Source organism: Ranitomeya imitator, chromosome 3 (genome assembly GCF_032444005.1).
Source record: "Ranitomeya imitator isolate aRanImi1 chromosome 3, aRanImi1.pri, whole genome shotgun sequence".
NCBI classification, from domain to species: Eukaryota; Metazoa; Chordata; class Amphibia; order Anura; family Dendrobatidae; genus Ranitomeya; species Ranitomeya imitator.
The window spans coordinates 15,632,776-15,648,519 of NC_091284.1; the positions used below are offsets into that span (position 1 = coordinate 15,632,776).

General features: G+C 39.0%; 1 protein-coding gene across 2 annotated transcripts in view; it reads left to right on the top strand.

The window, feature by feature from the left end:
• Positions 1-7,736: 7,736 nt before the first annotated feature.
• SIDT1 (SID1 transmembrane family member 1) overlaps positions 7,737-15,744 on the top strand; it is a 103,065-nt gene continuing 95,057 nt past the window's right edge. The window contains exons 1-2 of one of the 2 annotated variants that reach the window (XM_069760535.1): positions 7,737-7,967; positions 9,091-9,387. In XM_069760535.1, coding sequence (XP_069616636.1) covers positions 9,196-9,387 — 192 coding nt within the window. In that variant the 5' untranslated portion in view covers positions 7,737-7,967; positions 9,091-9,195. The remainder of the gene's footprint in view (positions 7,968-9,090; positions 9,388-15,744) is intronic. The other variant, XM_069760536.1, reaches the window with a different exon arrangement.

A 15,744-nucleotide genomic window follows, 5' to 3' on the forward strand; every position in this document is an offset into this window, starting at 1 on the left:
ATATTCTTGTACATAGGAGCAGTATTATAGTAGTTATATTCTTGTATATAGGAGCAGTATTATAGTAGTTATATTCTTGTACATAGGAGCAGTATTATAGTAGTTATATTCTTGTATATAGGAGCAGTATTATAGTAGTTATATTCTTGTACATAGGAGCAGTATTATAGTAGTTATATTCTTGTACATAGGAGCAGTATTATAGTAGTTATATTCTTGTACATAGGGACAGTATTATAGTAGTTACATTCTTGTACATAGGAGCAGTATTATAGTCGTTATATTCTTGTACATAGGGGCAGTATTATAGTAGTTACATTCTTGTACATAGGAGCAGTATTATAGTAGTTATATTCTTGTGTATATAGGAGCAGTATTATAGTAGTTATATTCTTGTACATAGGGGCAGTATTATAGTAGTTACATTCTTGTACATAGGAGCAGTATTATAGTAGTTATATTCTTGTACATAGGAGCAGTATTATAGTAGTTATATTCTTGTACATAGGGGGCAGTATTATAGTCGTTATATTCTTGTACTTCGGGCCAGTAGTAGTTATATTCTTGTACATAGGGACAGTATTATAGTAGTTATATTCTTGTGTATATAGGAGCAGTATTATAGTAGTTATATTCTTGTATATAGGAGCAGTAGTATAGTAGTTATATTCTTGTACATAGGAGCAGTATTATAGTAGTTATATTCTTGTACATAGGAGCAGTAGTATAGTAGTTATATTCTTGTACATAGGGGGCAGTATTATAGTCGTTATATTCTTGTACATAGGGACAGTATTATAGTAGTTACATTCTTGTACATAGGAGCAGTATTATAGTAGTTATATTCTTGTACATAGGGGGCAGTATTATAGTCGTTATATTCTTGTACTTCGGGCCAGTAGTAGTTATATTCTTGTACATAGGGACAGTATTATAGTAGTTATATTCTTGTGTATATAGGAGCAGTATTATAGTAGTTATTTTCTTGTACATAGGAGCAGTATTATAGTAGTTATATTCGTGTACATAGGGGCAGTATTATAGTAGTTATATTCTTGTACATAGGGGCAGTATTATAGTAGTTATATTCTTGTACATAGGGGCAGTATTATAGTAGTTATATTCTTGTACATAGGGACAGTATTATAGTAGTTATATTCTTGTACATAGGGGCAGTATTATAGTAGTTATATTCTTGTACATAGGGGCAGTATTATAGTAGTTATATTCTTGTACATAGGGACAGTATTATAGTATTTATATTCTTCTATATAGGGGCAGTATTATAGTAGTTATATTCTTGTACATGGGGGCAGTATTATAGTAGTTATATTCGTGTACATAGGGGCAGTATTATAGTAGTTATATTCTTCTACATAGGGGCAGTATTATAGTAGTTATATTCGTGTACATAGGGGCAGTATTATAGTAGTTATATTCTTGTACATAGGGGCAGTATTATAGTAGTTATATTCTTCTATGTAGGGGCAGTATTATAGTTATATTCTTCTATATAGGGGCAGTATTATAGTAGTTATATTCTTGTACATAGGGGCAGTATTATAGTAGTTATATTCGTGTACATAGGGGCAGTATTATAGTAGTTATATTCTTGTACATAGGGGCACTATTATAGTAGTTATATTCTTGTACATAGGGGCAGTATTATAGTAGTTATATTCTTGTACATAGGGACAGTATTATAGTATTTATATTCTTCTATATAGGGGCAGTATTATAGTAGTTATATTCTTGTACATGGGGGCAGTATTATAGTAGTTATATTCGTGTACATAGGGGCAGTATTATAGTAGTTATATTCTTCTACATAGGGGCAGTATTATAGTAGTTATATTCGTGTACATAGGGGCAGTATTATAGTAGTTATATTCTTGTACATAGGGGCAGTATTATAGTAGTTATATTCTTCTATGTAGGGGCAGTATTATAGTAATATTCTTGTACATAGGGGCAGTATTATAGTAGTTATATTCGTGTACATAGGGGCAGTATTATAGTAGTTATATTCTTGTACATAGGGGCAGTATTATAGTAGTTATATTCTTGTACATAGGGGCAGTATTATAGTAGTTATATTCTTGTACATAAGAGAAGTATTATAGTAGTTATATTCTTGTACATAGGGGCAGTATTATAGTAGTTATATTCTTGTACATAGGGGCAGTATTATAGTAGTTATATTCTTGTACATAGGGGCAGTATTATAGTAGTTATATTCTTGTACATAGGGGGCAGTATTATAGTAGTTATATTCTTGTACATAGGAACAGTATTATAGTAGTTATAATCTTGTACATATGAGCAGTATTATAGTAGTTATATTCTTGTACATAGGGGGCAGTATTATAGTAGTTATATTCTTGTACATAGAAGCAGTATTATAGTAGTTATATTCTTGTACATAGGGGCAGTATTATAGTAGTTATATTCTTGTAAATAGGAGCAGTATTATCGTAGTTATATTCTTGTACATATGGGCAGTATTATAGTAGTTATATTCATGTACATAGGGGCAGTATTATAGTAGTTATATTCTTGTACACAGGGGCAGTATTATAGTAGTTATATTCTTGTACATAGGGGCAGTATTATAGTAGTTATATTCTTGTACATAAGAGAAGTATTATAGAAGTTATATTCTTGTACATAGAGGGCAGTATTATAGTAGTTATATTCTTGTACATAGGGGGCAGTATTATAGTAGTTATATTCTTGTACATAGGAGCAGTATTATAGTAGTTATAATCTTGTACATATGAGCAGTATTATAGTAGTTATATTCTTGTACATAGGGGCAGTATTATAGTAGTTATATTCTTGTACATAGAAGCAGTATTATAGTAGTTATATTCTTGGTAGTTATATTCTTGTACATAGGGGCAGTATTATAGTAGTTATATTCTTGTAAATAGGAGCAGTATTATCGTAGTTATATTCTTGTACATATGGGCAGTATTATAGTAGTTATATTCATGTACATAGGGGCAGTATTATAGTAGTTATATTCTTGTACATAGGAGCAGTATTATAGTAGTTATATTCTTGTACATAGGGGCAGTATTATAGTAGTTATATTCTTATACATAGGGGCAGTATTATAGTAGCTATATTCTTGTACATAGGGGTCAGTATTATAGTAGTTATATTCTTGTACATAGGAGCTGTAATATAGTAGTTATATTCTTGAAACATAAGAGAAGTATTATAGCAGTTATATTCTTGTACATAGGGGCAGTATTATAGTAGTTATATTCTTGTACATAGGAGCAGTATTATAGTAGCTATATTCTTGTACATAGGGGCAGTATTATAGTAGCTATATTCTTATACCTAGGGGCAGTATTATAGTAGCTATATTCTTGTACATAGGGGCAGTAATATAGTAGTTATATTCTTATACATAGGGGCAGTATTATAGTAGTTATATTCTTGTACATAGGGGTAGTATTATAGTAGTTACATTCCTGTACATAGGAGCAGTATTATAGTAGTTATATTCTTATACATAGGGGCAGTATTATAGTAGTTATATTCTTGTACATAGGCGCAGTATTATAGTAGTTATATTCTTATACATAGGGGCAGTATTATAGTAGTTATATTCTTGTAAATAGGGGCAGTATTATAGTAGTTATATTCTTGTACATAGGAGCAGTATTATAATAGTTATATTCTTGTACATAGGAGCAGTATTATAGTAGTTATATTCGTGTACATAGGAGCAGTATTATAGTAGTTATAATCTTGTATATAGGAGCAGTATTATAGTAGTTATATTCTTGTACATAGGAGCAGTATTATAGTAGTTATATTCTTGTATATAGGAGCAGTATTATAGTAGTTATATTCTTGTACATAGGAGCAGTATTATAGTAGTTATATTCTTGTATATAGGAGCAGTATTATAGTAGTTATATTCTTGTACATAGGGGCAGTATTATAGTAGTTATATTCTTGTACATAGGGGCAGTATTATAGTAGTTATATTCTTGTACATAGGGGCAGTATTATAGTAGTTATATTCTTGTACATAGGGGCAGTATTATAGTAGTTATATTCTTGTACATAGGGGCAGTATTATAGTAGTTATATTCTTGTACATAGGAGCAGTATTATAGTAGTTATATTCTTGTACATAGGAGCAGTATTATAGTAGTTATATTCTTATACATAGGGGCAGTATTATAGTAGTTATATTCTTGTACATAGGGGCAGTATTATAGTAGTTATATTCTTGTACATAGGAGCAGTATTATAATAGTTATATTCTTGTACATAGGAGCAGTATTATAGTAGTTATATTCTTGTACATAGGGGCAGTATTATAGTAGTTATATTCTTGTACACAGGAGACAGTATTATAGTAGTAATATTCTTGTACATAGGAGGCAGTATTATAGTAATTATATTCTTGTACATCGGAGCAGTATTATAGTAGTTATATTCTTGTACATAGGGGCAGTATTATAGTAGTTATATTCTTGTACATAGGGGCAGTATTATAGTAGTTATATTCTTGTATATAGGGAGCAGTATTATAGTAGTTATATTCTTGTACATAGGGGCAGTATTATAGTAGTTATATTCTTGTATATAGGAGCAGTATTATAGTAGTTATATTCGTGTACATAGGAGCAGTATTATAGTAGTTATATTCTTGTATATAGGGGCAGTATTATAGTAGTTATATTCTTGTATATAGGAGCAGTATTATAGTAGTTATATTCTTGTACATAGGGGCAGTATTATAGTAGTTATATTCTTGTATATAGGAGCAGTATTATAGTAGTTATATTCTTGTACATAGGAGCAGTATTATAATAGTTATATTCTTGTATATAGGGAGCAGTATTATAGTAGTTATATTCTTGTACATAGGGGCAGTATTATAGTAGTTATATTCTTGTATATAGGAGCAGTATTATAGTAGTTATATTCGTGTACATAGGAGCAGTATTATAGTAGTTATATTCTTGTATATAGGGGCAGTATTATAGTAGTTATATTCTTGTATATAGGAGCAGTATTATAGCAGTTATATTCTTGTACATAGGGGCAGTATTATAGTAGTTATATTCTTGTATATAGGAGCAGTATTATAGTAGTTATATTCTTGTACATAGGAGCAGTATTATAGTAGTTATATTCTTGTATATAGGAGCAGTATTATAGTAGTTATATTCTTGTACATAGGAGCAGTATTATAGTAGTTATATTCTTGCACATAGGAGCAGTATTATAGTAGTTATATTCTTGTACATAGGATCAGTATTATAGTAGTTATATTCTTGTACATAGGAGCAGTATTATAGTAGTTATATTCTTGTATATAGGAGCAGTATTATAGTAGTTATATTCTTGTACATAGGGGTAGTATTATAGTAGTTATATTCTTGTATATAGGAGCAGTATTATAGTAGTTATATTCTTGTACATAGGAGCAGTATTATAATAGTTATATTCTTGTATATAGGAGCAGTATTATAGTAGTTATATTCTTGTACATAGGGGCAGTATTATAGTAGTTATATTCTTGTACATAGGAGCAGTATTATAGTAGTTATATTCTTGTATATAGGAGCAGTATTATAGTAGTTATATTCTTGTACATAGGAGCAGTATTATAGTAGTTATATTCTTGTATATAGGAGCACTATTATAGTAGTTATATTCTTGTACATAGGAGCAGTATTATAGTAGTTATATTCTTGTATATAGGAGCAGTATTATAGTAGTTATATTCTTGTACATAGAAGCAGTATTATAGTAGTTATATTCTTGTACATAGGAGCAGTATTATAGTAGTTATATTCTTGTATATAGGAGCAGTATTATAGTAGTTATATTCTTGTACATAGGAGCAGTATTATAGTAGTTATATTCTTGTACATAGGAGCAGTATTATAGTAGTTATATTCTTGTACATAGGGACAGTATTATAGTAGTTACATTCTTGTACATAGGAGCAGTATTATAGTCGTTATATTCTTGTACATAGGGGCAGTATTATAGTAGTTACATTCTTGTACATAGGAGCAGTATTATAGTAGTTATATTCTTGTGTATATAGGAGCAGTATTATAGTAGTTATATTCTTGTACATAGGGGCAGTATTATAGTAGTTACATTCTTGTACATAGGAGCAGTATTATAGTAGTTATATTCTTGTACATAGGAGCAGTATTATAGTAGTTATATTCTTGTACATAGGGGGCAGTATTATAGTCGTTATATTCTTGTACTTCGGGCCAGTAGTAGTTATATTCTTGTACATAGGGACAGTATTATAGTAGTTATATTCTTGTGTATATAGGAGCAGTATTATAGTAGTTATATTCTTGTATATAGGAGCAGTAGTATAGTAGTTATATTCTTGTACATAGGAGCAGTATTATAGTAGTTATATTCTTGTACATAGGAGCAGTAGTATAGTAGTTATATTCTTGTACATAGGGGGCAGTATTATAGTCGTTATATTCTTGTACATAGGGACAGTATTATAGTAGTTATATTCTTGTACATAGGGGCAGTATTATAGTAGTTATATTCTTGTACATAGGAGCAGTATTATAGTAGTTACATTCTTGTACATAGGAGCAGTATTATAGTAGTTATATTCCATAGGAGCAGTATTATAGTAGTTACATTCTTGTACATAGGAGCAGTATTATAGTAGTTATATTCCATAGGAGCAGTATTATAGTAGTTACATTCTTGTACATAGGAGCAGTATTATAGTAGTTATATTCTTGTACATAGGAGCAGTATTATAGTAGTTACATTCTTGTACATAGGAGCAGTATTATAGTAGTTACATTCTTGTACATAGGAGCAGTATTATAGTAGTTATATTCTTGTACATAGGAGCAGTATTATAGTAGTTACATTCTTGTACATAGGAGCAGTATTATAGTAGTCATATTCTTGTACATAGGAGCAGTATTATAGTCGTTATATTCTTGTACTTCGGGCCAGTAGTAGTTATATTCTTGTACATAGGGACAGTATTATAGTAGTTATATTCTTGTGTATATAGGAGCAGTATTATAGTAGTTATATTCTTGTACATAGGAGCAGTATTATAGTAGTTATATTCTTGTATATAGGAGCAGTAGTATAGTAGTTATATTCTTGTACATAGGAGCAGTATTATAGTAGTTATATTCTTGTATATAGGAGCAGTAGTATAGTAGTTATATTCTTGTACATAGGAGCAGTATTATAGTAGTTATATTCTTGTACATAGGAGCAGTAGTATAGTAGTTATATTCTTGTATATAGGAGCAGTATTATAGTAGTTATATTCTTGTACATAGGGGGCAGTATTATAGCAGTTATATTCTTGTATATAGGAGCAGTAGTATAGTAGTTATATTCTTGTACATAGGAGCAGTATTATAGTAGTTATATTCTTGTACATAAGAGCAGTAGTATAGTAGTTATATTCTTGTACATAGGAGCAGTATTATAGTAGTTATATTCTTGTACATAGGAGCAGTATTATAGTAGTTACATTCTTGTACATAGGGGCAGTATTATAGTAGTTATATTCTTGTACATAGGAGCAGTATTATAGTAGTTATATTCTTAGTATTAGTAGCTCGGACATTGGGCTGTGACTCTACAAATCAGTTCTAATGTGGTGTAATTCCCTTCTCTTACCAGCAGGTGGCGGTGCAGTCGCTGCTCTGATTCCTCTGCACCTGACACCTTTCAGAATTAAATTGTGGGAACAATGTAATAGAAGAGGCTGCAGTGATTGGTCAGCTGTCCTCTCTCTGGACACCAGTAGCCAATCCGGATGCGGCAGGGGAGGGCTCGTGGCTGCACCCTGTGCTGCTGGCTTGGTGGTGGCATCTTGGCCTCCGGGGATGGGTGGTTGGATGTGCCCAGAGCAGCCCATCAACAGCAGAACTGCCCCAGGGACCGGGAGCCCAGACTGACAGGTGAGTGTCGGCCACATGCAGCAGAGAGGACTGAGAATGCAAATCCCTGCAGTGTCCGTTAGTGGCAACGATAAGTGTATGTGTGACAGCCTGATGATGTGTGCTGTATGTATGATATGCGATAATATGGGTGCTATATGATGACATGATCAGTGTGTATGATGATGTGTGCACTATGCATGACGTGATGATCTGCCAACTGTTTGTATAATGACGTGATGATGTGCCCACTGTATGTATGATGATATGAGCAGTGTATATGATGATGTGCACACTCGCTATGCATGATGATTTGCCCACTGTAGGTATGATGACGTGATTATGTGTAAACTGTATGCATGATGATCACACTATATATATATGATGACGTGATGATGTGTCCACTGTATGTATGATGACGTGACAATGTGCCCACTGTATGTATGATGACGTGATGATGTGTCCACTGTATGTATGATGACGTGATGATGTGACCACTGTATGTATGATGATGTGACGATGTGTCCACCATATGTATGATGACGTGATGATGTGTCCACTGTATGTATGATGACGTGATGATGTGACCACTGTATGTATGATGATGTGACGATGTGTCCACCATATGTATGATGACGTGATGATGTGACCACTGTATGTATGATGACGTGATGATGTGACCACTGTATGTATGATGACGTGATGATGTGACCACTGTATGTATGATGACGTGATGATGTGCCCACTGTATGTATGATGATGTGATGATGTGTCCACTGTATGTATGATGACGTGATGATGTGACCACTATATGTATGATGACGTGATGATGTGACCACTGTATGTATGATGACGTGATGATGTGTCCACTGTATGTATGATGACGTGATGATGTGACCACTATATGTATGATGACGTGATGATGTGACCACTGTATGTATGATGACGTGATGATGTGACCACTGTATGTATGATGATGTGACGATGTGTCCACCATATGTATGATGACGTGATGATGTGTCCACTGTATGTATGATGACGTGATGATGTGTCCACTCTGGGTGATAACTTGGGTTGCTGTATGATAGGGGCACAGAACCAGCACTGATACATTTGCTCTGACTATTTCCCCCCTGTTTTGCAGACATGTTATGATCCGGAGCAGCTGTGACCAGATATTTATTAATATTGGACTGTTCCACTCCATGGAGAGGGGCCGCCATCTGCTGTGACCACACTGTGGATCAGGATGATGGGGGGTGTAGTATCACCCGTCTCCTGCCCGGGGATCCTCTTCTTTATAACCTTGGCACAGTTCGCCAGTGGAGTCAGCCGGCCGACGGACATTAAACCGGCGCAGATCGGCAAGTTTTACTCTGGGCGTATTAACAGGGACATCGAGGAGGTCTACGCCTTTAATTACACCAGCAAGCCAGGCAAGGTAGGCAGCCGTCCTCTATGGGGGGCGTCATGGCACGCGCACCAGTCACCTCCGGAGCTGCATCCATAATTCTGCAGGTGGCTGATACCATCGATCAGATATTGGTGAGAGAAGAGGCCTCTGGCAGAACAGCGCATGCAGCTCTGGCTATGAATGGAGTAGAGGTGACGGCTCAGGATCAGTGCAGGGTCTTCATTCATTGTGTCAGTCTTCAGCCCTGTGTTCTTGTGCCTGTAGTCTGCGCTGACAGTGCCTGCTTAGAACAAGGCGGCGTCATCTACTGGACGGGGCGATATCTAACTGCGCCAAGTCATCAACATTATTGTATCTCCATATTTCCATGCTTCAACAGCAGCACAGAGTATTTCAGGAGTGGCGAGTGCTAAGCGTGTGGGTCACTTTCCGGACCCTCCATGTGATGTCAGTGTGGACAGGGCTGCCGGGAAATGGTGACATGTAGGGGGAGGTCAAAGACTGGAAAGAGCAGGAGATCAGCAGCACAGAGTATTTCAGGAGAGGTGTGTGCTAAGCATGTGAGTCAGTGTCCAGTCCTTCATGTGATGTCAGTGAGGACAATGCTGCAGAGAAATGGCGACGTGCAGGGGGAGGTCAAAGACGAGAAAGAGCAGGAGATCAGCAGCACAGAGTATTTCAGGAGAGGCGAGTGCTAAGCGTGTGGGTCAGTTTCCGGTCCCTCCATGTGATGTCAGTGAGGACAGGGCTGCGGAGAAATGGCGACATGTAGGGGGAGGTCAAAGACTAGAAAGAGCAGGAGATCAGCAGCACAGAGTATTTCAGGAGAGGCGTGTGCTAAGCGTGTGGGTCAGTGTCCGGTCCCTCCATGTGATGTCAGTGAGGACAATGCTGCAGAGAAATGGCGACGTGCAGGGGGAGGTCAAAGACTAGAAAGAGCAGGAGATCAGCAGCACAGAGTATTTCAGGAGAGGCGAGTGCTAAGCGTGTGGGTCAGTTTCCGGTCCCTCCATGTGATGTCAGTGAGGACAGGGCTGCGGAGAAATGGCGACATGTAGGGGGAGGTCAAAGACTAGAAAGAGCAGGAGATCAGCAGCACAGAGTATTTCAGGAGAGGCGAGTGCTAAGCGTGTGGGTCAGTTTCCGGTCCCTCCATGTGATGTCAGTGAGGACAGGGCTGCGGAGAAATGGCGACATGTAGGGGGAGGTCAAAGACTAGAAAGAGCAGGAGATCAGCAGCACAGAGTATTTCAGGAGAGGCGAGTGCTAAGCGTGTGGGTCAGTTTCCGGTCCCTCCATGTGATGTCAGTGAGGACAGGGCTGCGGAGAAATGGCGACATGTTTGCGGAGGTCAAAGACTAGAAAGAGCAAGAGATCAGCAGCACAGAGTATTTCTGGAGTGGCGAGTGCTAAGCGTGTGGGTCAGTGTCAGGTCCCTCCATGTAATATCAGTGAGAACAGGGCTGCCGGAAAATGGCGACGTGCAGGGGGAGGTCAAAGACTGGAAAGAGCAGGAGATCAGCAGCACAGAGTATTTCAGGAGAGGTGTGTGCTAAGCATGTAGGTCAGCGTACGGTCCCTCCATGTGATGTCAGTATGGACAGGGCTGCGGGGAAATTGAGACATGTAGGCAGAGGTCAAAGACTAGAAAAAACAGGAGATCAGCAGCACAGAGTATTTCAGGAGAGGTGAGTGCTAAGTGTGTGGGTCAGTTTCCGGTCCCTCCATGTGATGTCAGTGAGGAAAGGGCTGCGGAGAAATGGCGACATATAGGGGGAGGTCAAAGACTAGAATGAGCAGGAGATCAGCAGCACAGAGTATTTCAGGAGAGGTGTGTGCTGAGCGTGTGGGTCAGTGTCAGGTCCCTCCATGTGATGTCAGTGAAGACAGTACTGCAGATAAATGGTGACATGTAGGGGGAGGTCAAAGACTAGAGAGAGCAGGAGATCAGCAGCGCAAAGTATTTCAGGAGAGGAGTGCGCTGGCTTTAGGGTTGGTCAGACTGAGAGCTTCATAGTGGAAGAAGACGGGTCTCCCAGCAGCACAGAGCATTTCAGGAGAGGAGTGTGCTCGCCTTAGGGTGGTAGGTCAGACTGAGAGATTCATAGTGGAAGAAGATGGGTCTCACAGCAGCACAGAGCATTTCAGGAGAGGAGTGTGCTGGCCTTAGGGTAGGTCAGACTGAGAGCTTTGTAGTGAAAGAAGATGGGTCTCCCAGCAGCAAAAGGTATTAAAAGGAAACTTCGAATCTCAGCATCACCACACAGCACCAGACCCCAATCAGAGGACAATAAAACATTCACTCCTTATCTATGAACTGTTCCAATATTTATGACCACCACTGTTCATCCCTCTCCCATACTGATAGTTCTGCTTCCCGTCACTCGTCTTATCTATTGCGTTATTCCTGTGTCCTGCTGTGTATAAGGCCGGCTTCACACTCAGCGTATGAAAATACGGTCCGTATATTACGGCCGTAATACGCTGAAATGTCCCGAAAATGGTGGTCCGTAGCTCCTCCGTAGGCAGGGTGTGTCAGCGTTTTTTGCGCATGGCATCCTCCGTATGTAATCCGTATGGCATCCGTACTGCGTGGTTTTCTCGCTGGCTTGCAAAACCAACATACCGCTATAGAAATGATCTATGTGTCCCAAAAAGAAAAAAGAATATATATATATATATATATATATATATATGTCATTAGACACATATATGTATATATATTAATATTTATTCCAGCGCTATACAGCTTGAAAGCCGGTAATTCAATTACCGGCTTTTTCTTTCTCCTTCCTAAAAGCCGACATGATTTGAGACATGGTTTACATACAGTAAACCATGTCTTCTCTCCATTTTTTTTGCAGATTCCACACTACTAATGTCAGTAGAGTGTATCTGCAAAATTTGGCCGTTCTAGCTCTTAAAATAAAGGGTTAAATGGCGGAAAAAATTGGCGTGGGCTCCCGCGCAATTTTCTCCGCCAGAGTAGTAAAGCCAGTGACTGAGGGCAGATATTAATAGCCTGGAGAGGGTCCATGGTTATTGGCTCCCCCCTGGCTAAAAATATCTGCCCCCAGCCACCCCAGAACAGGCACATCTGGAAGATGCGCCTATTCTGGCACTTGGCCACTCTCTTCCCATTCCCGTGTAGCGGTGGGATATGGGGTAATGAAGGGTTAATGTCACCTTGCTATTGTAAGGTGACATTAAGCCTAATTAATAATGGAGAGGTGTCAATTATGACACCTATCCATTATTAATCCAATTGAATGAAAGGGTTAAATAAAACACAAACACATTATTTAAAATTATTTTAATGAAATAAAAACAATGGTTGTTGGAGTATTTTATTCTACGCCCAATCCAATCACTGAAGACCCTCGTTCTGTGAAAGAAAAAACATAATAAACCAACAATATACTTACCCTCCGCAGATCTGTAACGTCCAACGATGTAAATCCTTCTGAAGGGGTTAAAACATTTTGCAGCAAGGAGTTCCGCTAATGCAGGCTGCTCCTCGCTGCAAAACCCCGGGGAATGAGTCTAAATATAGATCAATGAGCTATATTTAGCTTCATTTGCGGTGAGGCGCCCTCTGCTGGCTGTTTATAGATCGTGGGAACTTGCCTAGAAAGCCTGGGAGCTTTCTAGGAAATTTCCCACGATCTATGAACATCCAGCAGAGGGCGCCTCACCGCAAATGAAGCTAAATATAGCTCATTGATCTATATTTAGACTCATTCCCCGGGGTTTTGCAGCGAGGAGCAGCCTGCATTAGCAAAGCTCCTTGCTGCAAAATGTTTTAACCCCTTCAGAAGGATTTACATCGTTGGACGTTACAGATCTGCGGAGGGTAAGTATATTGTTGGTTTATTATGCTTTTTCTTTCACAGAACGAGGGTCTTCAGTGATTGGATTGGGCGTAGAATAAAATACTCCAACAACCATTGTTTTTATTTCATTAAAATAATTTTAAATAATGTGTTTGTGTTTTATTTAACCCTTTCATTCAATTGGATTAATAATGGATAGGTGTCATAATTGACGCCTCTCCATTATTAATTAGGCTTAATGTCACCTTACAATAGCAAGGTGACATTAACCCTTCATTACCCCATATCCCACCGCTACACGGGAATGGGAAGAGAGTGGCCAAGTGCCAGAATAGGCGCATCTTCCAGATGTGCCTGTTCTGGGGTGGCTGGGGGCAGATATTTTTAGCCAGGGGGGGGCCAATAACCATGGACCCTCTCCAGGCTATTAATATCTGCCCTCAGTCACTGGCTTTACTACTCTGGCGGAGAAAATTGCGCGGGAGCCCACGCCAATTTTTTCCGCCATTTAACCCTTTATTTTAAGAGCTAGAACGGCCAAATTTTGCAGATACACTCTACTGACATTAGTAGTGTGGAATCTGCAAAAAAAATGGAGAGAAGACATGGTTTACTGTATGTAATCATGTCTCATATCATGTCGGGTTTTAGGAAGGAGAAAGAAAAAGCCGGTAATTGAATTACCGGCTTTCAAGCTGTATAGCGCTGGAATAAATATTAATATATATACATATATGTGTCTCACTGACATATATATATATATATATATATATATATACCTATTCTATGTGTACACATTTATTCTACCTATTGGACTGTAAGCTGTCAGTGTGATTTTACTGTACACCGCACTGAATTACCGGCTTTTCTCTCTAACAGCGCTGCGTATTTCTCGCAAGTCACACTGCTTGTCCGTGTGTAATCCGTATTTTTCACGCTTCCATAGACTTTCATTGGCGTATTTCTTGCACAGTACGGTGACAAACGCAGCATGCTGCGATTTTGTACGGCCGTAGAAAGCCGTATAATACTGATCAGTAAAATACGGCAGATAGGAGCAGGGGCATAGAGAATAATTGTGCCGTATTTTTTGCGAGTTTTACGGACGTAGTTTCTGCGCTCTTACGTCCGTAAAACTCGCAAGTGTGAAGCCGGCCTCAATATGTGACTCCTCAGATTTTGTTTTAGTCTTTGCCTGATGAAGAGACCGGAGGAGTCTCGAAAGCTGCGATTTGTTTCCATCTTTTCAGTTCATCATTAAAAGGTATCAGCCACGGAAGACTCTCAAATCTAAATATATTACCAGCAGCACAGAGGAATTCAGCAGAGGGACGTCAAAGTCTTGTAGGTGGTCAGAGGCTAGAAGATACTGTGTCTAACCCCAGCACAGAGTATTTCAGGAAAGCTTTAACTGCCCCTGGCAGCACAGAGTATTTCAGGGGTGTATTCATTTTATGGCCAGTCACTGGCTGAAAGTTACGTAGTGGAAGGAAAATTGTCTTACAGCAGCACAGAGTCTTTCAGGAGAGGAGTGTGCTGATTTTGTGGGAGGCCACAAACTGGGAGTGACGTAGTGGAAGCTGTCAGCTTTGCAGAGTATTTCAGGAGAGGAGTGAGCTGGTCTTCTGAGAGGTTATTTACTGGGAGTTACAAAGTGGAAGGGGCTGAGTCTCCAGCGGCCCAGAGTATTTCAGGAGAGGAGTGTGCTGGTATTCTGAGAGGTTATTGACTGGGAGTTACAAATTGGAAGGGGCTGAGTCTCCAGCGGCCCAGAGAATTTCAGGAGAGGAGTGTGCTGATTTTGTGGGAGGCCACAGACTGAGAGTGACATAGTGGAAGGACTGGTGTCTAAGCTGTGCAGAGTATTTCAGCAGAGGCGTGTGCTCCGTTTCAGACAGCGTCCGATAGGTGCGGATGTCAGAGGTTTAGCCTCCACCTATGTCAGGAGCGGTGGTCTCCCAGCCCCGAGCCCACCTGGTGAGCTGGAAGTACACGTGGCTGCAGTGCTCAGTCCCCACTGCTGCCGTCATCACCGCCTCTGCTCCGAGCAATCAATAACATCTCGTTAACTTCATCTCGTTATTGGCGAGATGTCCGGGATCTCCGCCAGGACCGAGACAGATTATCCGGCATCCTGTACTGACAGGTGGACGCACGCAGCGCTGCCGCTGATCACACACTCTGCCGCAGATGTAGCAGAGCTGACGTGGTCGTTGTTACCTGCACGTCTGCGGAGGAGGATGAACACGAGATGCCAACTCGTCTCTGCGGCATCACGCACAGCTAGCTCTGCTTTGTCAGGGACATGAGTGAAGTACCTTCATGATGGCCGGACGTGGGCTTGGATCTCCAAGTTTCCTATTAACCCGGTAGGTCTAGTGGATGGCGTCAGGACAGGTGCAGAACATCCCGCTGCAACGACCAAGGCCAAAGCCAACTACAATCACAGCCATGTGACCCCCTAAAGTCTAGGGCCTAGACGTTGGCGCGGCGGTGTGACATCACCGTGGTCTAATAACCGGCCGGGAGATCTCTGGACAATCAGACGATT